Raw genomic sequence first — 26,117 nt, forward strand, 5'->3', positions numbered from 1 at the left:
TCAGTAACCTTCCTGTGGTTCATTTTGTGAAATCGTGAACAAGTGCTGGGGAGGAGGTACATGGAGGACTGAGGATCGCAGAGCCTCTTTGAGCTGGTAGGTTTGGTTCCCAAAGGACAGAACACTGAAGCCCACTCACTGCAGTGAAAAGGTATTGATTTTTCTCCCTTCCTGTTCTCAGCTGCACCTCTGAAGTCAGTATGGTGCGCAGTATCTTTCCTGGTAAAGAGAGGAAAAACTGTCACGAACTTGGTCACCCCAATCGGACATTTCAAACCAAACGAGATGCAGTAGGAAAAGAGCTTTCCAAGCTCTTGGAAACCTCCCGACTAAATTCAGTACCCTGACTTTTGTGACCAGGAGGTTCATTCCAGTTCATAACAAACCTTGATAGACAATGGGAAGAAATGTGGTGGGTTTTTTTTTTTTCCTTTAATGTTTCGAAAAGAGAATAAAAGGATCAAATCAGTGAAAACAATACAGCTTTGTGCAGTGATCTTGGAAGGTTAGCACAGTGGTCTTGTCCAAGTGTTCAACAAGATTCTCCGTTCCTGTTATAATTGGCTGCTGGCTAGGTTTGGACCTAACTAGGATGCCAGCGTTCGATTTCACCGTGTCCTCGGTGGGGATATGTCACCATTTATGCTCGCCTTAGTGACAATTTTCTAAAATGGAAACTCGTGGGAAATCATTACAGTGTTTATACGTCTCCCTTGTCGGACAGTGTTATCCTGTGATATTTTACCAGTGTTTTCCACTGCATGATGGCATCTAGTGAAGGTTAAGGCAGCACGGGTCCCTCTGTAATTTTGTGACTGCATTTTACTTACCGAAGAAGAAAAGAGAACTGACAATTAAGTGTTTGGGATGTCACAGAAAGAACATGTGCAACTAATCAATGCCATCCTTTGGGAACACGATTTTATAAAGCTGATAAGGTAGAAAAATCGGGATTTTGTGATTTGTGTTACAGGATGATAATTGCACCTTTTCGATAAAAGAGACATTTCTCCTGGAGTAAACACTTAGCTGGCGGAGGATGCTGGTACCAATGCTATTGTTTTTCTGCCCCCTTTAGGCAATTTTCGGGTAAATATTTTCATAGAGACTTTTTTTCCCCATTCTTCTTTTAGAATGATATTTTGGTCTATAATAAGGAAGGTCGTTTATTCTTCTGTGACTGAGTAACATGGTTGTAAAGAATGATTATTTTTTGCTTCTTACAAGGTACACCCAATCACCTATGTTCATGTTTATCAGAGTTGGATATCGTCTTAGCAAAGTCTGTTACATGATCTATCACACACTTGTTAAAATTCTTTGATTTAGCCCCATTTCCTTTGTGCATCTTAATAACAACCTGGTTTTTAATGTACTTCCTTAGTGGCAAATTGGATGGAGATTTCTTTACTGTGGCTTTTCAGTTAATTTGGTAGCATCTCCAGTCTGCATGTGTATGAAAGAGTAAGTAACAGACATTCAGAACCCAGATATTTAGAAGCTCTTAGGAGCCTACTCTTCCCATACACACACCGCTTCTCCTAGTTTTATGGCCCAGGTTTCAGCTAGAGAGAGATTCCTTCTCTGCTGGTTTAGACAGTAGTTTCTTCTTGTTCTAGCAGTTTGGAAACTGCTGCCCTCCTTAACAGAATGGTTAGTTAACCTGAAGGCCACATTATCTCCTTGGTCCTCCACCACCCACTTCCATGCTTGGTGGGTAACCTCTTCATATGGAAACCATTCTGAATCTTTTAGTCATTTTCACTGCTTGCCTCTAGCTTGACTGAGTTTATTTTTATTTCTCTTTCCTTGGGGATTAAATAGTATTGCATTCAGTGGAGTGAGAGGGCTGCTCAGCTCATTTTAGACCTTTGTGGAAATAGCACTTTCTTGCTGACCCGCCACTTGCAGCCAGCAGGGCTTTTGACCTACTATCCAGCTTGCATCTGGGTGCTTCCTTCTGCCTCTTACAGTAGTTGACTTGGTACTTTAACCTGTACATTTTAATGGGATTATTTCTAACTTTTCCCCCAATGTGTTACTTTCATTTTGAATTCTGATGTTTTATTGCATAAATTAGCTACCAAACCATGCCACCCTCCTTAACAAAATGGTTGCTGCTGTTGCTGCTGCTAAGTTGCTTCAGTCGTGTCCGACTCTGTGCAACCCCATAGACGGCAGCCCACCAGGCTCCCCCGTCCCTGGGATTCTCCAGGCAAGAACACTGGAGTGGGTTGCCATTTCTTTATCCAGTGCACAAAAGTGAAAAGTGAAAGGGAAGTCACTCAGTTGTGTCCGACTTCTAGCAACCCCATGGACTGCAGCCTACCAGGCTCATCCATCCATGGGATTTTCCAGGCAAGAGTACTGGAGTGGGTTGCCACTGCCTTCTCCAATTGCCATTGCCTTCTCCAATTCTGCCTTTGTTAGATTAACTAACAAAATGGTTAGTTAATCTAACTCACCATCTCAACTTGCATCTGGTGTCAGGACTCTACAATCAGAGTTATTAATCAGTTAGAAAGCACTCAGCCTGGGACCCAATACTGCCCAGCAATTCAAACTCCCCCTCTCATAGCAGGTGTGGCATACTATCATATACTCTGCAGAAATAGAGTTTAAATCTTACTTTCCCTCCTTTTTGGCTAATTTAGGAAACCTTCAGCACCATGGCTTGTTGCATTCTAGAGTTATATACAGAAGACGTAGATGCCATAAATATGAACTGCTTTCTAAATCCAGCACAGCGATAGATTTTGGTCTTTCAGAAAAAAATCCTTGACCGGGGTTGCCTCATGGCCAGACCCACAGCCTAGAGCTGAAAGCACTCATGAATTCTAATAGCAAGGCGGCACACACTCCAGCGGGGTTCTAATTGACAAAGAGGTGGAAAACTGAAACAAGAAGGCGAGCGTGTCCTTCGGGGGGCTGGCCTTCAGCACAGGCTCAGCAGTGCTTCAGGCTCCAGGCCAAAGGAAGAGTGCCCAGCAGCGCTGCTCCACACCCGAGCTGAGAGGAGGCATCCTTGGCGCGGCTGTCAGAGGGCTGTTGGACCCCCTACCACTGGCAGCACAATTATATATGTGTGCGTACGTTTCAGCAAGCAGGATTCTCAGCTTTCATCATTTTCTAGGGGATCCACGAATCACAGGGGACTAAGAAGTTTTGCTAAATAGACAATAACCCAAACCTCCAAAACCAATCAAATAGATTGTTGAGAATTGATCCAGCAAAAAAAAAATTCAAAGAAAACAGAATTAACATTTATCAAATGCTAATTATGCCAGAGACTCTTAGAGACATCACCTAATCCTTACAATGACCTTTAGGGTAGGCAGAGGAGATGCTCAAACCCAGGTCTTGGTCTAAATCTACATATTCCAGCTACACAACTTACCTCTATAAAGAATGAAAATGACTAACCATTGAAGATCAATCAAAAATAAAGATAAGCAAGCTAAAACAACAGGGAAATGTGATTTGATATTTAAAATGTAATTTATATATTATATATATATAATAGAAAGTGAAAGTGAAGTCACTCAGTTGTGTCTGACTCTTTGCAATCCCATGGACTGTAGCCCACCAAGCTCCTCCATCCATGGGATATATATATATATATTAATTAAGAACTTATCTGGTGAACCGTTTGATGATTTAGACCAGACTGGGGTCCCAAGCATGTGGAATGGCCCAGGATCCAGCATCAGGAAGGAGTGTTTTTTTGTTTTTTTTTAATATAATATATACTTTTAGTAAGAGCTTACCTAGTGAATTGTTCTGGTGATCTAGACCAGGCTGGGGTCCCAAGCATGTGGAATGGCCCAGGATGCAAAATCAAGAGGGAGTGATTCTTCTTGAGCAGCAGCTTTTTGAGAAACTGAGGAATATTTAAATGAAATAGGTCATGAGGCCCTTCTTCACTGATAGGTCTTTCATGGAATGAGGTCATGTGTTTCTGAGCCATAAGATTTGGTTGAGCTCAGCTGCTCTTCTGCATCTCTGTACTAACTGATGACAGTTATTTCACTTATACATATTTTATTAAATTAGTTCTACTCTATTCTATCTCTGGACTTAACTATTATTTTCTTACAAGACTTAGCAGAGTTTAGGGAATACTCCCTCCACATAACTGAATGCTTAACTAACTGCCCAGTGCTGCTTTCTTAAAACTGTAAATCCTGAAATCCACATGGGTCATTGTTTTATGGAAAATTTTATTTGAGGCTGTTTAGCTTCCCTGGTGGCTCAGATGGTAAAGAATTTGCCTGCAATGTGGGAGACCTGGGTTTGATCCCTGGGTCAGGAAGATCCCCTGGAGGAGGGCATGGCAACCCACTCCAGTATTCTTGCCTGGAGAATCCAATGGACAGAGGAGCCTGGTGGGCTACAGTCCATGGCATAGTAAAGAGTCAGACTCAACTGAACGACTAAGCACAGCACAGTGAACATTTAAATAAAATGCTCACAAATTTCTAAAGTCTTCTCTTTTCTTTTTCCCCCAGTATATCTGACCTAAAACTGTGTGACCATCTATTTGGAGTACTCTGTTCAGGGAGGGTGAGCAGGATTAATTCCTGTCTTGGTGTTGCAGTGTAAACAGCTTTTTGCCTGTCTTTTGTCATTAATGATCATGCTGTAGATGTACCCAGTGCATTGTAAGCCAATCTGTCAAGGCAAATAAACAATTCACCTTGTTAAAATTCCCTAAATCTTGCATTAATAAAACGAAAGTAACCCCCTGAACACTCAGGAGATGTCTTCCTGCATACTACAGTGATGGATGACGTGTCTAAAGATCCTGGAAATTAAGTAGTTCAGGTCATTAAAAGTGTCCCACACTTGTTATTGATTTAATTTATTTTAAAAGGTGGGGGTGGAGATAAGAACGGTTACCCACTCCCCTGTTGTGTGTGTGTGTTTTTTTTTTAATCTGAAAGCTACCACTTGTTCACATAATTAAAACTATCACCAGGGTGAACAGCTCTGTGTTTGTTACAACATGAAGCTTTATTATTCAAATAAGTATATCATCTTCTTAAACAAATATCTACAAACAAGTAGATAATCATTGCATCTTGTATTATGGCAGAAATTCCTTAGAACCACACATGTATCATGATTCCTGAAATCTTTTATTTCTGGGCACTGAAATAATGACCTTCTGAGTACCCCCCAAAATGTCCTCAGTTAGATAAACATTTAGATGAAGGTCAAATGAATTGAAGGAAACTAACGGAAATAGTAATAGAAGTATGCCTCTAAATAAAGGACCTGTTTTTTTTTTTTTCTCTCCATTTTGTCAATTTTTCATTTTTCGACTTTATAATGAAGAAAAGAGTAAACATTTGAGAAAGATGAATGGATGGATGAGCAGGTGGGGGAATGGATGGATGCGAAAGTATTCAGAGGATGCAGACCTTGTGTCACTATATTCTAAGGCAAGATTAAGTCATGTGTGTTTGTGTTTACACCAGTCCAATTTTCTACACCAGTCCACACTCCACTGGACACGTAATATTCATTGTCATATCCCAGTGCCTAACATAATAGGTGCTCAGTAAATATTTGTTTAATGAATAAAGTATTACCCCCAATACCTTTTTACCCCCCTCTCTTTTTCATTGCTTAAGCTTCAGGGGGTACAGTGGGCTGTGTAAGGAGTAGTAAGAGCCCCAGACAAGGTTGGTTCTTCAGCTGATGACTCTCCAGGAACTGAGCAGTGGGAGAGTTGAGCACTAGTATCAAGCAGAGATCGGTCTGCTGGCCCTGGTGACCTCTGTGGGAGCTCATTCCATTTATGTGTCCTGAACTGGGTAACAGAATTCCAAAGCATGGTGAGAAATGGGCAGCTCCAGATTTAAATCATAACTAAAAACAATACATTATGCAGAATTACGTGTATACAAGATACATGCAGTTTGATCTTTTGTCATTTGTTATATACCTTTTGCATCACCTTGCGTAGCTATTCCTGATCAGCTGTGTAAGTGACATTTCACCATCAATTCTCATTGTCTTTTAAATAGTGTATGTATTAGGGTGAAAAAAAAGCCATGGTAAATTACAAAAAATGACCCTTGAAATAGTTATATTAATTTTAGAAATTATTGCACAATGTTTGATGCTTTTCCCATGGTCTTTGTTTTTTTTTAAAAAGCGGGGGAGGGAGGTGCAATCATTTCTCTGGCAGACCCTTTCAAAAATAAATATATATGAAAGTGCACTCTTACAGTTCTCTATTCGATCCCTCCTGGAAATTGCATAATTTGGGTATCTGAGAACTGACATAGTTATGCCATTATGGCAGCTATTTAGCAGAGCTCCCTAAATGGAAGAACTCTATAGATTTTTTTTTTTTTCAGTATATACACTGATTTACACTTAGTGGTAAAATTGTTACTGACCCTTTAAGTGGAGCTGTCCAAATAGCAATAAATGTCAGTTGATCCTGTTGCTGAAATAGGTAATAGCTAAAAGATCTTGACTAAATCTTCTAGTTTAAAAAAACATGTATAGCATTTCCTGAACAATTGTGGTCTCTTATGATACACACATACACACACACACACACACACACACACACACACACACAGTTAAACCGTTTCATCACTAAATAAAGAAGACTTGATGAAACTGTCTTAGCAGTATTTTTGGTGTTCCCAGGTTTTGAGGTACTCTGGATTAGAACCTCCTTGAAGTCAGGGAACTGTGTCTACCTGGTACCCAGCGGTCTTGCCCCCTAGTCAGCATCTAAAGTATAGAAAATGCTCTGTAAATGCTGGTTAAGTGAAGGAATAGATAAAATGGAGCATTTGCTGACACCGAATAGCATGTGTATTGGCCTGAATTCTTGGTGGGTGAAATAGGCACCACTCTCATTTCACTTTTGAGTAATAATGCTGGTAAGAACTTTGATGGATGGTTATGACTTTTCAGAATAGTGTATTTGATTGATTGTCTAGCAAACTTCACTTTCTAATTGTTTTCTACTTTCACAGGCTGTCATTCTGGAAAATGAAGAACTTCCCAAGCTGTTTCTCGATTTCCTAAATGTGCGACATTTGCCCTCTCTACCAAAGACAGAGAGTTATGGGTAAGAGTTGTTGTTTACCTATTGGACATTAAGTTGCTTTGCAAACACTTATTGGCCTAACACATAACCCTAATGATGCCAGAAGGGCCAGCCTGGGCACACCCATTCTTCTGGCTTGGGACAGCACTCACTCGCCCCCTACTCGTAGTCAAAGGAATTGCTCTTGAGTCCTCATCTCCATATTGTGGCCAAGGGACCAACTAACTCGGGTTTAGACTTGAGGAATTGACTTTTTTAATTACTCTGTTACAGGGAATGATGTTACATGGTGGGAAGTATGGCTCTCAATAGCCTGTTCAAGAACTGATATGTTTATTTGTGGGCTTCCCTGGTGGCTCAGCTGGTAAAGAATCTGCCTGCAATACAGGAGACCCTAGCTCAATTCTGGAGTCGGGAAGATCCCCTGGAGAAGGGATAGGGGTGTATTTTTGGACTTCCCTGGTGGCCCGGATGATAAAGAAATCCACCTGAAATGCAGGAGACCTAGGTTCGATCCTTGGGTTGGGAAGATCCCCTGAGGGAAGGCATGGCAACCCACTCCAGTATTCTTGCCTGGAGAATCCCCATGGACAGGAGCCTGGCGGGCTATGGTCCATGGGGTCACAAAGAGTCAGACATGACTGAGCAACTAAGCACAGCACATGTTTATTTGTGGATACTTGGGCAAAGTCTATATCCCCTTGACACATTTATTCATGTAAGTTTAAAGCTGTAAATGATCTTAAAAATGATTTTACCCAACTCCCTTCATTTTATAGTTGAGCAAACTGAGCCACAGGAATAAAGTGCCTTTCCCCAAATCTCCTGCCTTGTAGCTGCCAGAGCCCAGGCCTCTGGCATAAACTCTTTCCTTGCTTCCCCACTGCCTCCCTCAAGAACTTCTGAATGCAGAGCTGCATATCCTAATCTCTCTCTACCAAGAAACCAGACATTTGATATAATCAGCAATCAAGAAAAGTTCTTCCAAAGAGTTAACTCTGAACTAACTCACTCACTCAGCTCTGGGCACCTGTGATGATCTGACCTCCAAAGGCCATCAGCAACACCCCTGACATATTAGATCTATTCATTCAGAACTCCATCGTCACAGACTCTCTGCAGACCCAAGTTGGGGAGAGTGTTGGATCCATTTTCTTGCTGTCTCCAGACCTGCCTGAAGGACCCACACTAGCTACAAGAAGTTTAAGCTAACCACACCCAAAGGCATGTTAATCTGCAGCCATCTGCTGGTTGAGAAGCCACTAAGACCTGTCATAGCTCCCTCAGTGGCAGCATTCACTCAGGGCCACTTTTCAGTCACCTCAGAACAAGAGCCATATACCCCACTCACCAAATCACGTACATGGCCAGTGTATTCCTGTTTCAACTTGGTGCATTTGCTGGGAAGTTGGGCTTAATATGTGGTTATGTATTTTTAAGAAGTAGTGGGAATGAAGTGAGTGAAGTCTTTTCTCCATTATATAAGTCCAAAAGCAAAACTATAGGGTTTTTGAGTGATCTTCTTCAGGAAAACTGAAATATAAGAATATTACCATCTTAGGATTCCTTAGGAAGAGGCATCAGCCATCCTGTGACTCTGTGAAAATACCAGTCTCTTTCTCAAAATGTCTGCCAATTTAGAGCTCTAAGAATACTAGCTATATCTTCCTTTGTTAACTGACCCAGCTTTTATTGTCTTTTTCTTTTCTTGTCAAAAAAATTTAGATCTTTTGATGAGACAGAATCTGAAGAGTCAAGGTAAGAACAAATACCAGTCAATCAGGAGTTATACAAACCGAGAAGAGGACTGTGGTTTTGTTAAGTGTTTCATTACCATCATCTAATTGTTTCAAGTCAAGATTTTCTTTAAAATCTTTGGTAGAAAATTCATTTTAAAATGACAAATCTTTGATGGGAAGTTACAGAAGTAGCCAGTTCTATTTAAGGGTGAAGGAATAAAACCCTACGTTGTTTCATACATGAAATAAGAATACTATTTCATCAATAGTCGTACTACAAGATTTCAAAAAATAAAACACTTTGCATCAGTGATTTATTGTATATCTGCTTCCGATTCCACAAAGACATGAATGGAAGATGAGCCCGCTGCTGGTGATTTGTTCCTGCAGCTCTGCTTGCTATTATTCGCCCACACCGTTAGATACATGAACCTTGAGATGTCCCCGCACAGCAGTTTGATCCCCTCAAAGCTAGTTTGTAGTGTTTTCTGTTTACCGTCGTCCCCTGATGCTGACATGCCTGTTCTTGACCTTTCCAGCAAACTGTCCCACCAGCCGGTGCTGCTGTTCCTCAGGGATCCATACGTCTTGCCTGCAGCCAGCGGTAATCAAACCTGTCATCTGCTAACAGCTCTTTACTGATCTGACCCTGCACCACATAAACCACGTTTTTAATACAGGTCTAACAGAGTGACATTGGTCCAGGGCTTAATAATCTGCCAATAAACCAGTGCTCTTGGTGTAAGAGACATTCAGAATTTTAATTGGGGCAGGCCTTTCAGGAGGAAATGTAATTTTTCTTTCTCTCTCTCCAGGCTGTTTTGAATTAGAGTGATAAGGGGGTAAAGGTATTAATTTGGGGGGTGGTGGTATTTTAGACTATGCCAGTTTTTATCCAGATGCCAGGTAGGGTTTGAATCCAAGGCCCTGGTCCTTTTTTTTTTTAATGCTTCTTTCCCAAAGCTGTGTATATACATTGCATGTGTCTCCCTTTCCATTTAGATTACAGCGTCTTTGACAGTCAAATAAAAAGTTTGTATGTTTAAGTATAAGGGATTAATTTAAGTGTAATGTCGTATTTTAGCCCAAGTCCTTTCTTTGTGCAAAGAAATTTAAATTATCCAGAGTCCCTCTCAAAGTGTTCCGATATTCAACTCTTTGTCAGTATATTCTCAGACATTGTCTCATTTAATTTCCTTAACCACCTTAGGAAATTGGCAGGGCAGTTATCATCGTTAGATCTTGAGAAAAGTGGATCTCAGGGAGGTCCCTGACTTGCCTGGTTTCACAGGTCTGGAGCGTGGATCTCTTTTTGCCTAATCTCTCCTTCTGTGCTCTCTGCGTATAGTGGATTTGCAGCCTTTGTTTCTGCGAGTGACTAAATAGCATAGCAGCTAAATAGCAATAGATAGATTATCTGTGGACACCTTCCCTACATTCTGGCAATAAAACCTTATCCCCAGCAAGAGAGAAGGGACTGTACTCTTGTGCTCGAGTCAGCCACTTGCTGTCCATTTAAAGAAGCCTGGCTCAGACACAGCCCCACTCTGTGGAGGACCTTTCTAGAAGAAAGCTGCCTTTTGTCATGCAACAGTATACACATATGGTCTTGTAATAGTATTTTCCCTATAAAATTCTTTCAGTGAGGAATAATTACCTTTCTTTAGCATTTACTTCTAATGCACACCAAATATGCCTGGTGTGTTAGGTTGATATTATATTAACAAGATGTTACATTTAACAAATATTCACTATGTAGCCTAGTCTAGAGTACATGGGCAGTGATTTATAAAGTAGTCTTTCTAGCTTTTAATAATGGTTCCACAAGCACCCTCCCCAGGTATTGTTTCTGCTCAGATATTTTGTGCTTTGGACTGAAATTCCTAGAAAAGTGTTGAATAGAGTGATCACCGTGGACTAGTAGCCAGTTTGCTATCTAGAAGAGGGAAGATATTTTGTGGTCTTTGAACTCAATTCATCCAGGTTGTTAAGTAGCATGTGCTATGCACTTGGCTTGACCATGAAGAACGGCAGAACTTTCTGGGAAGGAGTATCAGGGGCAAAAGTCCGAAGCTGGAAAGAGTAGTAAAGTATGGATCATTGGTAGAATGTTGATGTAGTGGAGTGACTTGCACCAAAAGGGAATTCCTGCTTCAGAGTAAGTGAAAATCATGAATTTGATGTAAGGAATGGAACCAGGTGTGAGAGAACCAGTCACTAAATCTCCTTTCATGGAACTTTGGCTGGACCCGTGTCATAAATCAGATTCCTATTGTCTTAGAGGTATTATACCAGTGATGCATTCTTGCAGTTCTTTAGCATTTAATTTAAAGATAAATTTTACTTGTGTCACATATTCACATTGTATGGCTTTAAAACAAAATGTTGAGGTTACTTTTCCAGAGGATGCAGAATCTGGAAATACTTTCACACAGACACTGAGACCCATAAAGTCAGAGGAGTGTCTGTCTTTAAAATTTTGGCAGTTAAGCACTGTCCTCTTCTAAAATGCTAAAAATAAAGCATTATTCTCTTAGCATGTGGTTTTTGGCCTTTGTTTAGGTTTTTCTGGGGAATTCCTAATAACTCTTGCCCAGGTCCCCAGGGCCAGCTGTGTGACTACTCTCTGTGGGCTTTCTCAGCCCTCCTCTTCCTTGACCTCTCAACTTTAGCCACTGGTGACCACGTTCCCTGTCTTCAAACACCACCTCCCCTTGGCTTTCCCACATTTCTGCTCTTCTTCCTGGTTCTGGCAGCTCTCCTGAAGGCTCTCCTAGACTCTCTGTTCTACTTTTACTTTCTTTGGAACAATCTCCTCCTTGCTGTGGCCTTGATGACCTTGAGTGTACAGCTGAGTCACAATATTATTTTTCCATCTGAACCCTCTCTGTGAGCCCCAGACTCGTGCCATGGTTGACATGGCCCTCCATGGGCTGGCCCTGGCTCATGTTTCTGCTGGGACGCCCTAACACACTGATCCAGCCACACTGCAGTTCTTCCTGGGTCCCAGATGTAGTGAACTCTCCCCTCAGGGTGCTTGCCATTTCTTCTTTCTCGAACCCTCTTCTCATTCTCACACATTGTTGGCCTTCTCCTCTTTCAGGTCCAACTTCAGGGAGCCTTTGCTGATTCTCCTTTTGATTAACCTCCAAGAGCCCCTCCACCCTGTTCACTATTTTTTTTTTATAAGCTTCACAATAAATGTTTCTAAAAATAAATGAAAACCAACAAAAATAACAACAAAATCTACCCTAAATCACATTCCTTCTCATCACCTCTCAGTGAGAAGCAAAGGCAAGGGCAGTTTTCTGAGTAACTCAAGCAGTCATGGAGTAATTAATTGCTTGTGTATTAGAGATATTTTTAAACACATTTTGTTTGTTTATTCACTTATCTCCCTGCCTAACATGCAAGTTCCATGGCTTAGGCAAGCACTGTTATTTGTATCCCCAGTGATTAGGCAGTGTCTGGTATGTCATAATAGCTGGGACAGAGGATCAGATGGTTGGATGGCATCACTGACACAATGGACGTGGGTTTGGGTGGACTCCGGGAGTTGGTGATGGACAGGGAGGCCTGGCGTGCTGCAGTTCTTGGGGTCGCAAAGAGTCAGACACGACTGAGCGACTGAACTGAACTGAACTGAACCCTATGCCAAGTTCAGGTCCAAGCACTTTGTTTCATTCACCGATTTTTACAATGACCTATTCGGTAGGTACTGTTGTGAAATCCTTCACTAGTCCCATCAAATCCATTGCCACCTTGCTCCTGACTGCTGTCTGAATGTCAACCACAGACAACTTTTCAAAATGATTAATTTCTGTCTCACTTTGTTTAACGTCCCTCCACAGCTTCTCCTTGTTTTTCAGATAAAGCCAGATTTCCTGTTCCTTCCTAGCAGGCTTGAATTGTCCCCCTGCCCTCACTGAGGCCACTCCTCTTGCTACCTTAGCCTCCATGCAGGTCTCTGAACCCTCCACAGGGCACCCACCTGCCTCAGACTTCACAGCCGGTCAGCTCCCTCTCCCAAGCTCTCTCCTCTAAGAGCCTCTCTGTTCCCCTGATGAGGTCCAATGCCCTTGTAAGTGGTTTTATGTAGTGGGTCCTCTGTACAGGTTGAATTAATAGGTGAACATACTTAGGGATCTCTTGCTTTCCTCATATAATAACTACATTTATGTAAATCCTGGGTATAATTATGTATAGATGTGATAGATTGGTTCCCTGTTCAATTTATCCGTTCATGTCTTACTTACTCTGATAACTAAAATGTGGTACAACAGAAACTACAGCTCTGAATTTCCTTTGTGTCTCCTATAAAAAAGGAGCTGATTTTTCAAGTTTGACAAAGGGGGCCTTTTGTCAGAGATTGGCCCTTTTACATTAGGAAGACAGGCTCCCGTGCTCCTGCTCTCTAGAAACTAGCGTAATAGAACAAGCAGATTCCAGACACCTCGGGCTAAATGCTGCTGTAAACCACAATGGAAAAACTGCCGCAAAGTATTCCCAGTAGAAATCTTAGAATTCCTTCAAGTATATTGAGATTTTGTTAGAAACTGAATTGCCAGTGTAATCTATCTTCCTTGTGAGAAAACATTCAGATAAAGAGCTGGGGCCTGGCAGCATTACCCATTAGAACATCCCTTAAATCAATAAGCTACAAATCTGGCTGCACATTCCTGCAACTCGCAGTGGTACCCTTAAGTGACTCGAGGCCAAAACAGCATGTCTGATGTCACATCTGAAACATGGGCGAACTGTATGGCGATACACACCCCTAAGTTATGCCTAGGCCTTACCTTGTTGTGTTCTGCAAAATGCACGTATGTTTCGTTGATGTGCATAAGAAAAGCAGTTTTCCTTTTGTTTTTCAGATTTTCCAAATGTGGTTATTGAAGGAGTTCTCCATGGGATATTTTACCCTCATCTACAGCCCAGGTAGAAATCCTCCATGGCTAGAAGAAGCTGAAGCAGGTTTCGAAGTCGTAGTCAAGGAAATCGATACCTACCAAATTAACCTAAACTCGATGACATAACGGCTCTCTCGCTAGTGGTAAAATTCACAGTCCCAGCTTAATTCAGAGCAGGGACATTTCCATTAGAATGGTGCTTTTAAAAATAGAAACCGAATTGGGGCAGTGCTGAGGTTAAGGCCAAGTGTTTAAGAAGTAGAATGTAGCTGCCAATTTAGAAACCCCGGGAAAAGAAGACTAAAGAAGATCTTTGGGACCTCCAAGTGTAGCAAAACAGTTCCTCTCCACTTCAATCACACCATTTGCTAATTGAAAATCTTACCCTGAATCATTGTGAGACTGATCAGCTTTGGTAGCTTTTTTGGTTCAGATTCTATGACACACTAATCTTTTCATCGTGAGATTTTTTTCTCAGCCAGTGATAGATAACATTCTGAAATGCTGGCACCAGGAGAGCATTACGGAAACACACTGCTAAATGTGAGGAAGGAACTAAACTGGAAATGAAATTATACTGACCATACTAGGGCATTTTAAAAATCATGGTATTTTAACTTGCATTACAGTGGAGTTGCATCATATGCAGGGATTCGCTTCTAATGTCAGCACATAAGATAGAATGGGGGTCTCAAGATTATCCTTGAAAGCCCTTTAGAATGGTGCCATATTGGAAATCTCCATCCACCACAACCAGTTTTTTCTCCAGTGTTGGAAGAGACAACTGTTGACGATAACGGTTGAAGACCAATTAAAGTTGTTGGTGTTTGTTCAGGCACTGTTTTGTAGAAGAAACACATGCCTTTAAACACTAGAATTATACTTAGCCTTGCAAGATGCTTGCCCTATAAAAGATAAATGTGAACGGACAGTGACTGAGGGAACACCAGATTGACAACACTCATCTAGGTTTACTCAAGGGCATCCATTCATTGAATAGGTGGTATAGTTGCCAGATTGATCGTTATTTTCCTTATTGCTTATCATTTCCTTTTCACTGACCTCATATTTTGTATTAATACAAATTAAATGAGTTTATGATGCATCTCCACTGTACATCTTAAAGCATTCAGATTTTGTCTAATAAAGGATAAAAGCATATGTGCAGCCTGTATATGTGTGCTGTATTTGGGCATTTCCTTGAAAACTAATTAATAGCTAGCCTATTTATGATTATTAGCTTAATAAGCTTCTGTGTAGGAGAAAAATATTTAAATTCAAAACTAATAAGTAAATCATGGTTTTTGACTAAGCTCTAAACATACAGGTTTAAAGCTTGCTGCAAATTCTTGATGATGTATTTATGCTAGATGTGTGACAACGTGGGAAAGAAAGTAAGAACTGAATAATCAAGTGTCGTCAACCAAAAATGACTGAAGAGTCAAGTGTTGGAGATATTTTTTAAATGTTTTTGTTATTAGCTATTTTGAGTTAAATAAAAATGAAGAACCCAAAGTATTTGAATATGTCTTCTACTGGTAGGATCTTATAATGGAGACACAAGCTGTGTCTTTTCTTTTTTCACACATGCACACACACACACTTCTCCCATATTCACATAAACATTTATTTCTAATCCAACAAGGTAAAAGTTAAATTACCTCACCTATTAAGCCAGTAGATATGCATTAAATAATTTATTTGCCAAGATAGTAAGAATTAAAAATATATATATAAAGATCAACCATCATTGGTGACACACCACTGAAGGAATCTTTTGTGAGAATTAAAATCTTTTTCAGTGATGACCTTCATTTTTAATTTAATTTAAATGTTTACTATGTCATTTCATATTTCATTTCAATTCCATCACAGGAAATAGAAACCACAACTACAGTAGGAGTTTTAAGCAGAATGGAATCAAAAGAAACAGTGCTTACAGAATCTTCTAGAAGGATGCAGGGAATGACCTCCTGTGTGCTTCTAGGCACAATTTCCAGAATACCCCAGCAATTTCCAGTACCCTCCTTCCAGGGAAGCTACAACCTCTGTCTTAAGGAATTCAGGGAGCAGAGAGGCTGCTATGGAAGGTGTTGAGGTCAAAACCAGCACGTGTAGTTGTGATGCAGGGATCGGCACATAGATTCAGGAGGTACCTGTTAGCACCATAACTGCCTCAGGGCAGCACCCAGGAAGCTGGTGACTGGGCACAAGAACAAGTGTCCCCTGCACCACCTACACCGCGGTTGCCTCTCACACCCATGGCCTTGCTTGTCAGCAGCCACAGCACAGAGCAGCAGGATGATATCCACCCACTTCCATCTTCTTGTCTATTGCTCATGAAAGCACAATTGGCAGAACCTTCTTCTTGATCCCCAACTTCAAGGGAGTCTGGGAAGGAGTTGGAACTTCCTGGTCTCAGCAGCTCAGAAATGCGTGTTGGAAAGAGGATGGAATGTATTTCCACAGTCAAAATTTTAATAAAAAGATAGATAAAAAGAAAAATCTCCTCCCATCCTGTCTCCTCGATTCCCAGTTCCCTTCCTAGAGACACCACTGTACTTGGTTTACATGTGTACTTTCAGAAACTCTCATCCACATGCAAGCAAATACTGTGTATTTAGTGTACATAATATTCTTCTGTTTCTCCATTTTTATAAGATGGATTTTTCATATCATGGATCCATAGCCAGTAAAGAAGTAAAGAGTACAGGGAAGAAAAGAGAATAAAGAGAAGGAAAAGAAGCCCTCTTACCATTTATGCCAGGATATAGAGACAGCCCTCACACTCCCTCACCCCCCAGTTCTTGGATTTGGTGCTTTGCTTGGGGCTGGTCTCAGAATGGTTCCCACCCACCCATTGCTGTTTCACAGAGCCTTGCTCAGACCTAACCTCCGCCATCTGGCCAGTTTGCATATGGAGGCCCTGATATCCTTTCTGTTGGTGTCCTTCCTTCTCCTCCTCCTCTCCCCCATTTCAAACAGCAGGCTGTGTATACAATCCAACAGCACTGTGGCCATCACCACATGGTAAATTCTTCAGTCACTTCACTTTGACAAGTATGTAAATCTTATGATCACCGTTTAGGAACAACAAAGGGCTTTTATCTCATTTGTCAACTTGGTCAATTGATAATGGCTGTCTAAAGTGCTCAGGTAAGGATTCTGACTCACCAACCAGAGTGGATACTATCCAAAACAAGGAGAAAATAACAAGTATCAGCAAGGATGCAGAGACCTGGAAACCCTTATATGTTGCTAGTAGGAATGTAAAACGGTGCAAACTCTGTGGAAAATAGTATGGCAGTTCTTTAAAAAATTAAAATTACAATATGATCTAGCAATTCCGCTTCTGGATATATACCAAAGAAAAAAAGTGAAAGCAGGGACTTGAACAGTTATTTCTACAACCAAGTTACAAATGAGTTTCACAATAACCAAAAGGTGGAAGCAACACAAGTGCCCACTGATGGATGAATGGATAAAATATGGTCTATACATACAGTGGATAATTCAGCCTTAAAAAGGAAGGGAATTCTGACACCTGCTACAACATGGATAAATCTTGAAGACATTATGCTAAGTGAAGTCAGCCAGTCACAAAAGGACAACTGCTGTATGATTCCACTTATTTGAGGTGTCTAGAATAGTCATACTCCTAGAAACAGAAAATAGAGTGGTGGTTGCCAGGGGCTGGGGGTGGGGAGAGATGGGGAGTTAGTGGGTTTCAGTTGGGGAAGGTAAAGTTCTGAAGATGGATGGTGAGGATGGTGGTTGCACAATGATGTGAATGCACTTAATGCCACTGTAAAAAAAAATGATTAAAACGGTAAATTTTATGTCGTGTATTTTACCACAGTTCTTTTAGAATAGACTCAGTGAGTAAGGGTGTGGCAACCAATTAGTGATATTTATCAAGGGTGCTATTCTCATATCCCTGGTAACCTATGAGATTCTAAAAACAATAGTTCTGAGCCAGAGATGTGCATCAGAATCATCTAAAACTGAATCAGTAAATCGGGGAGGCGGTGGGTTGGGGCCTGTCAGTGGGTACTAAGAGAAACTTCCCAGTTGATTCTGACACATACTTAGGTTAGGAACCACTGTTTGATGCTTTGAGAGTGTGAGATGGTCTCTGAACTCCCCTTCTTTGGTGATTATTGACTTCCCTACCTCCTGCAGAATCTACTATGAAATAAATGAAGATTTAACTCTCCTAGTATTGCATTCATTCTGGCTGTGGTAACAGAAATAGCATAGACTGGATGGCTTATAAACAACAAATATTTATTTCTCTCAGTTCTGAACTCAGGGAAGTACAAGATCAGGGCACATGTGGTATCTAGTAAGGGGCTCTGTTTTCCCTGTGTAGTTACATGGTGGGGAATTTACCAGGGATCTCTCTGGGGCCTCTTTCACAAGGGCACTAATCCCTAATCACCTCCCAAAGGCCCCACCTCCAAACACCATCACTTAGGGAATTTAATTTCAGCATATAAATTTGGGGGTGTGGATGTGGACCCAAACATTCAGTCTATAGCAGGATTCTTTGAAGAAGCAGAGAGGATGACAGACAAGTTTGTAGTGGTCTCAATTGATACCATATAATGAATATATTCATTTATTCATCCATTCTTTAAATGAAATTACAGCATGGTGTTAGTTATCTAAAGAACAGAGAGACATAATCCTTGTTTTCCAGAATTTTTAGCCATTTATGAGGGAGTATCTTTCCATTTAACTGAACTGGATATAAGGTTCAGTGATTCAAACAATCTTCTCCAGTCTTTTTAACTCAGCTTTGAAATGATCACTTTTCATCTCGGCTTTGTTTCAGTTTTCATCCTTGATGATAATGATAGATTTCTAATTCAGCAGCAGAAACCCAGGAAAGTAACAGACAGTAACTCAAAACAGAAAATTCTACAACATTTATGTTTTCTGTCCATGAAGATGCAGAGTGACCGTCTGGATTCTGAGGGTGAAGAGGTGTTTATTTTTGTGTAGGAGGGAGGAGGGCATATTGAAATGTTAAGTCTTTGGAATACATGTAATTGACTAAAGAAAAATGTTGTTTTATATTCTCAGAGTATAATTGCAAGTCTGACCTATAAGATGTGAAACATTTTCAGTCTTCTTTTACTTGAACATCAGCCATGGTGCCATCAACAGTGTCTCCAGCTCTGATCATCTCTTCCCTTAGATGCTCTTATTTACGGAGCACGTCTGGGTGTCACCTGTTATGATACTAAGGCTTTCCATACTTGATCTCATTATAACTTGACACAGCTTTTACAAGATTTTATAGAAGAAGAAATTGAAGATCAGAGAGATTAGTAAGTAACTAACACGATAAAGCACTAATCTGGGCTAAGTTCTGTCCATGGATTATCCCATAAAAGCCTTCCAGCATCTTCCTGAGGTTCTTATTTTTCCCTTCTACAGTGAAAAAAATGAAGGCTAGAAAGGCACGATAGCTTGACTAAGGCCACCAGGTTATAAAAGGGATCAGGATTTGCACTGATCATCCACAAAATTCGAGCTGTCTCTCTCCCCCATCAGCCTCCCATTAGAAGTTTTTTTAAAAAACTGTAATGTGCATTTTTGAATCACATTTGAATACTTAAGTCAGAAAAGTGTTGTGACAGTTGCTTGTATTCCTACCCTACATTATAAATCAGTGCTTTTCCATCTCCCTTGATTAAACCGAGGGAGTGCTCTGTGCTCTCGGCTGCAGCATCCTCTTGGGCCTCTCGCAGCTTTCCACTTTCACTGTAGTCTGTCCTTCACACAAGAGCCAGAGCCATCTTTTTGACATGTCCCTCGGGTCATGTCACTCGCTTGCTCAAAATTATCCAGTCGCTTCCATCCCCACTTAAAACGGAAACTCCTACCACCCTCTCCAAGTTCCTCACCCTCCTCTTCCTGGTACTTATCTCACCGGTGACACTAGCCTTTCTTTTCCCAGGACTTGCCAACCTTGGTTCTCGCTCAAGCCCTTTGACCCTGCTAGTCTTTCCCTGAAACACTCTTCTCTTAACAGAAGGCTGGCCCACTCTCACCTGTTAGGTCTCAGCTTAGATCTTACGTAGCACCCCAACTCTCACCGTACCCCCTTCTTCTCTCAGAGCACACTGGTACCATCTTCATCTGTTTATTTAATGTCTTTCTCCCCAGGGAAGCTGGGGAGAGCTGCATGAGGGCAGGGGCAGCATCTGATTTGTTTACCCTGTTTCTCAGTGCAGAGATGGGTAGATCCCAGAACCACTGTTGAAGGAGTTGGTGGCCAGCAGCCTGTGTTCCCATCCCGTCACCCAGCTCAGAGCTGGCTATGCGTGCGTCACGGCAGGGCCTTCAGAAATGTTTGTGGCGTATGTAAATGACCTTGACCTTGCAGTCAGGATTTGTTAACATCTTCCCAGAATCATTTGCATAATTATTCATTACCTCCTGTTTGTTCTAAAACAGTGGTTTTCTACACTTTGCTCACCAATTTGATACAAGTTCTAATGGCTCAAATGATTTCTTAAATGTCTATCCTTTACAAATGCATTACTAAGCTAATTCAGTGATTAAAAACCATGGTTTTGTGACATCTCAGGGCAGTGGTTTTCGGAGTTCAGACCTTGGATCAGCAGCGTCAGCATCACCTAAGAACTCGTTAGAAGTACACATTCTCAGGCCCTTCCCTGGACACTTGGGGAGTGGGACCCAGAAATCTAACAGGCCTTCCAGGTGATTCTGATGTGCACCAGAGTTTGAGAGCCACAACCCTTCAAGCTGCATATTTTTTGCAATGCTTAATTTTTTTTTTTTAATTGAAAAAACCACAATACTTCTAGGAGGAGCAGGCACAAAATCAGACAATGCCAGATGGTCACGACGAAAGGCTGATAACATCTTTAAGACACCAGCCCATTAGCAGCTTAACAAAACCAAAAAGGTATTTTAAATGTAGTAAAAGATAAGAGATATCTTACACTTAGAAGCTATTTTCTTTTACATGAGCTTTTATATCTTGGTATCAAAATTTTTTTCATCACATAAGGCATCATGATGTTGTTCTAAATCTGTGATATCTTTAAATATGAATCTGAGTAAACTAGAATCCTTGACTTCACCGAATTTATAGAATAATGTGATATTAGAGGGATAAATAACCCCCCAAATGTGTCAATGTGAAGTGTGTTACATGCTATAAAGAAAAAGGGGTTTACTTATGTGCAGGGAAGATATCTAATTTAGCTTTGGGTGGGTCAGGAACCTTCTCTGAGGTAGTGACATTGAAGTAGAGACATAAGGATGTTAAGAGGCATTAGCTGACAAGAATTGGGGGGAGAAGGGGTGTCGCAGAGACATCAGCAGGTTCCAAAGCCCAAATGAGGAGAGAGCATCAGTCAAGGTCCCCAGGGAAAGCTGGTGAGTTAGAAAGATAGTGAGGGCTGGGGCTATATCCCACAGGGCCCTTCTTGCGACGTGGAGGAGTTTGGTTTACAGCCTATGTGCCATGGGAAACAACTGACTGGTGTTACAAAGAAGGGATATTTTATTTTATTCAGCTTTATTGAGGTATAATTGGCAAGCAATGATTTGTTTGGGGTTTTTATACCCATTTATTGTTCTTGATCAGGCAGTGAAATTTTTAAAAATGGGATTTTTAAAAAATCCTTCAACTCGCAAGCATCAGCAAACAATATGCAATTTAGAATAAGGTATGTGATGTGTCACGCTTGATCTGATTTATTCTTAAAAGCTCATTCTGGCCACCTGTGGAGAATGGACTGACTGGACAGGCGCAGGATCGGAAGCAGAGAGACTGTTAGGGGCCACTTGGATAACTTGGATGAGAGGTGGCCTATTTTAGGGGGGTGGCTGTGGAGAGGGTGAGACAGATATTCAATATGTATTGAAGAGCTACCCATGAACTTGCTGATAGGCATGGATGTGGAAGGTAAAAGGAGGGGAGAAAGAAGTTGGTAAGGGTGGGTTGGTTAGAATAATTGGTTGGATGATAGTGCCTTTCATTGATCTTGGAATGGGAGGTAGGGGCCTGCTATAGATTGAACATTTGGGTCCCCCACCCCACCCAAGGACTTCCCTGCTGGCTCAGATGGTAAAGAATCTGCCTGCAATGCAAGAGACATGGGTTCAGTCCCTGGGTTGGGAAGATCCCCTGGAAGAGGGCATGGCAATCTACTCCAGTATTCCTGCCTGGAGAATTCCATGGACAGAGGAGCCTGATGAGCTACAGTCCATGGGGCTGCAAAGAGTCAGACACAACTGAGTGACTAACACCCCCACCCAAATTCATATGTTGAAACCTAGTCCCCAGTATGATGGGATTTGGGAATGAGGCTTTAGAAGGTGATCAGTTCTCAAGTGTGGGGAATTCACTTGTCTCTTTTACCATGTGAGGACACAGCAAAAAGATGGCAGTCTTGGAACCAGCAAGAGGGCATTTGCCAGACTCCAAATCTGCTGGTGCCTGCATCTTGGATCCCAGTGTCCAAAATGGTGAGAAATAGGCGTGTGTTGTTTATAAGCCCCGCACCTCCCACCGGTCCATGATGTTGTTTTGTAGCAGCCTGAACTAACATAAGACCCCTATCTCCAGGGAGCCCCAGGTTCCTGGATAAATCCTCTGCCAGGTCTTGGTGGCTCCTGGTTTGCTGGTTAGTGTCTGCCCAAGCATGGAAGCAAAACTAGATGCAACATTGATTCAGCAGCAGAAGGAAACTAAGCTAGATTTCCTTCATTGTGATAGATTTATGCTGCTGACCTATCTCTAACTTCATGCCTGGTTCACAAGGGTCAGGAATATGCTCCAAAGCAGGAACAAAGCCAAGCACAGAGAGCAGACCTGTGACTTTGACCACAAAGGACTTCCTGTTGCTGCCTAACTGGGTTTACACGCGGTGAGTGGTGTGATTGTGCAGTTTTCTCAATGAGCCACATAAATGGCCCAACAAATGAGGATTCAAGTGAAAGGTTTCCAAAGTGGACACCATGACTTCCCAACATAGTACCTACAACTCAAGAGAGAGTGGTTTCTCATTGCTTCTCAGGTCAAATCCATAGTGCTTAGCAGAGGACTTGGCTTCACCAACTGCCAGCAGCTTGGCTCGCTCTTGACCAAGGCAAGTCACCCAAGCCAGCTCCCACCCACCACGGGCACTACCACTGAAGGCTCGCCACCATCTGGGGCTCTCCCCTTACATCCACGTCACTTTTGCCAATCTACTTCTGTCATGCTCTTCTAACTTCAATTCAGAAAATAAAGAAGAAAATATATATATACATATATATATATGTATATATATATGTATATATATATATTTATTTTTACATAACAGCCTTTGAAAAAGAGTAGAAGCAGTCCAAAGACAAATGCCAGTGTTGAACCATGTTTCTTAGTCCTGGGTGGGTGGGTGTTAGTCGTTCAGTCATGTCCAACTCTTTGTGACCCCATGGACTGTAGCCCACCAGGCTCCTCTGTCCATGGACTTCTCCAGGCAAGAATATTGGAATGGGTTGCCATTTCCTTCTCCAAAGGATCTTCCCAACCCAGGGATTGAACATTGCTCTGCCACACTGCAGGCAGACTCTTTACCAACTGAGCCACCAGGGAAGCTCAACTCTTTATAGTTCTGAAAGAGTTTAAATACCTCTTAATAGTATAATCATAGGTGTATTCTTTTTGGTTACCATTTCTCATCATTCTTGTTGAGCATCAATTATGCATGAAATACTGCCTGGGGGGAGACAAGGAGTGTGGTCTAATCTTTGACCAAGAACAACTTCTGGTCCAAGGAGGAGACAGGAGATGTCCAGGAAGTTAACTGCTAGAACAAGGTGTGAAGAAGTCTCCAGTGAAGGCTCACCAGAGGAGGGAGCCCAGAAGGATGTTTTGGGGAGAAGGAGGGATGGGACAGGCTCTCCAGGCAGAGAGAGCAGCTTGTACAGGCTTGGAGGTGATTTAAAAGTTCTGGGGTCTTTATAAATAGAGAGCTGTACTTCAGCATGGCAGGGATAAATCGAGTCTTGACTTTTCTCTGCTCCAAGCTGACCAGTTCTTACTCCTCTCCTCAAAACATTCTGTCTCAATGTAGGTCCTAGTGTCTAGAGGAAGCATAGGAAGCAGACCTGTCTTTTGTCCAGGTTGGAAGGAAAAGGTTCAAATTTTCAAATTGAGATATCTATCCAAATGACAGGATATAATATCTATCACTTGAGACAGACGGTGACCTTAGTTTTAATAGCACTATAAAGGCCCAGTATGCTTCAGGAAAACAGTCCTTCACACCCTCTGAAATGTGGAAACTTACATGATTCCCAATAAAAGTTTAGAAATAGGTAATAGAAGGGATATTGGCATGTTGAATCCTCTCTAAATCCCCCAAATTCGTGACTCCCAAGCATCCTGATGGAACTAGTGATGGGTTTACAATTCCGTTGGTGGATTCCATTGTGTACTTTGTTTTGACTCTTACGATGTGTCAGATGTGGCTTCCCTGGTGGCTCAGCGGTAAAGAACCCACCTGCCAGCACAGGAGACTCAGGTTCGATCACTGGGTTGGGAAGATCCCCTGGAGGAGGACATGGCAACCCACTGCAGTATTCTTGCCTGGAGAATCCCATGGACAGAGGAGCTGGTGGGCTATGGTCCGTGGAGCTTCACAGTCAGACACCACTGAGCATGTCAGTTAGCCTTTTTCACCCCCAGACAGGAGTCCTGTGACTAGTTGCTCTGATTCTACAGCACTCCCACTTGATTTTCCATCACACTATAATATCAGTAACTCTAGCAAATCTCTAAGTAGGTGATGTTATATTAATATCACCCCTAACACTTAGACTTGGCCAAAATGAAGTCCACAAGATGAATTGCAGACTTCAGTAAAAGCAGTTATGTACTTAACAGCACCAAAATTTTCCATTACAAATACTGTTTTTACTTTTTCTTGATTAAAAAAAAAAAAAAAAAGTGCCTGGAGGGGGCTTTGAATTTCTAAGCCTTTGAATTTCTAAGCCTTCCAGATCAAAGATTTCTTCAGCTGTCTGAATTATAGGAATGTTGAAAAACAAAACCAAATCCTTTTCCTGCTATAAAATCCTTGCCATATTTTTGTCTTTAGGTAACTCAAAACGGCTGAACTAAAAAATGAGGTTGGTGAGTTCTGAAAATTCATCAGAAATAGAGTAGTCAATAATTTTGAAAGTGTCATTCTAATTAATCTGACCCAAGAATAAATTTTACTAAATTCTTATTTGATAATCCAGGAAATTGCTAAATAGCACTTAGAATAAAACAACTCATGGCTAAGGATGCCAAAACGTTTTAAATTGTTTATTAAAGTGATTCAAGACTAAGTTGTAATAATTTGGGCATGGTGGTAGGAGCAGCCAATATAATTTTCCCGATTCTACTCACACTCTTGGCTACATTATGTGTTCTTTCAGCAGCACAACTGGCCAATGATGAGCTATTTCAAAAGCTCTTGCAGAAAGCATAGGCTTTCCTAAAGTAGTAGTTTATATGGAGTCATCAGTTTGCTAACAATTTCAGTATACAGCCTGACCCTCAGGATAAATGGCTTCTACCAGGGGGATGATGTTAACTCATTGGTCATCTGCTGTAATAGACACCCTAACAGTTTATTCAGTAGAGAAATCACATTATGCTCATAGTCATGAAAAAACTAGATGGCAAATACAGTGAAAAGAACATGTTCTTTGCGCGGGGCAGTAGCAATGACTTATGTGCTTTCTGACATTTGAAGACTTAAGGCCCTTTTTATGTAAAGAGGACATTTGATTCTAATTTCCTCTATGTTACCTCTAAAATTTTTTTAATAATTTTTTTCTAAGTAGTTTATAAAGAAATATAGAGAAAAGTTAGAAGACAAAAAAGTGTAAAAATTACACACAGAAAAGAGTTTTAAAAATCCTACTATTGGCCTTTGTTTTATGTCACTCTACATTTTGTTGATTTTGTTTTATAAGAATGTATTTACATAATTGAGATCGTGCTGCATACAGAATTTCTGCTTTTTTCCTTAAAAAGTGTAGCATTAGTCTTAATGAATGCATGCTATTGCTTTACAACCATTTAGGGACATTCAGGTTGCTTCCAGTATTTTGCTATCATAAATAATGCTGTAATTTTCATCTTTATACATAAAACTTTTCCAATATTGCTGTATTAGACAAAGGCTTTGGGTTGTAAGTCACAAGAAATCAATTCACCCTGGCTTAAGCAAATGAGGGAATGTAATAGGTTGGGTAACTGAAAAGCTGGGGGTGGAGATTGGCTTCAGGCATGGCTGGATTCAGAGACTGAGCAACGTCTTCTAACATCTATCTTTCCATCTTCCCTTCCTAATTTCATTC

General features: G+C 41.2%; 1 protein-coding gene across 7 annotated transcripts in view; it reads left to right on the forward strand.

Annotated features, from left to right (window-relative positions):
* SNX24 (sorting nexin 24) overlaps nucleotides 1-19,139 on the forward strand; it is a 175,213-nt gene extending 156,074 nt beyond the window's left edge. For 6 of the 7 annotated variants that reach the window (XM_044947818.2, XM_044947812.2, XM_025293015.3 and 3 more), the window contains 5 exons: nucleotides 7,005-7,099; nucleotides 8,804-8,836; nucleotides 9,357-9,421; nucleotides 13,692-13,755; nucleotides 17,910-19,139. In XM_044947818.2, coding sequence (XP_044803753.1) covers nucleotides 7,005-7,099; nucleotides 8,804-8,836; nucleotides 9,357-9,421; nucleotides 13,692-13,755; nucleotides 17,910-17,973 — 321 coding nt within the window. In that variant the 3' untranslated portion in view covers nucleotides 17,974-19,139. Of the gene's footprint in view, nucleotides 1-7,004; nucleotides 7,100-8,803; nucleotides 8,837-9,356; nucleotides 9,422-13,691; nucleotides 15,243-17,909 lie in introns of those variants that run through there. The other variant, XM_025293013.3, reaches the window with a different exon arrangement.
* Nucleotides 19,140-26,117: the final 6,978 nt, after the last annotated feature.

The sequence above is a fragment of the Bubalus bubalis genome, chromosome 9, assembly GCF_019923935.1.
Source record: "Bubalus bubalis isolate 160015118507 breed Murrah chromosome 9, NDDB_SH_1, whole genome shotgun sequence".
NCBI classification, from domain to species: domain Eukaryota; kingdom Metazoa; phylum Chordata; class Mammalia; order Artiodactyla; family Bovidae; genus Bubalus; species Bubalus bubalis.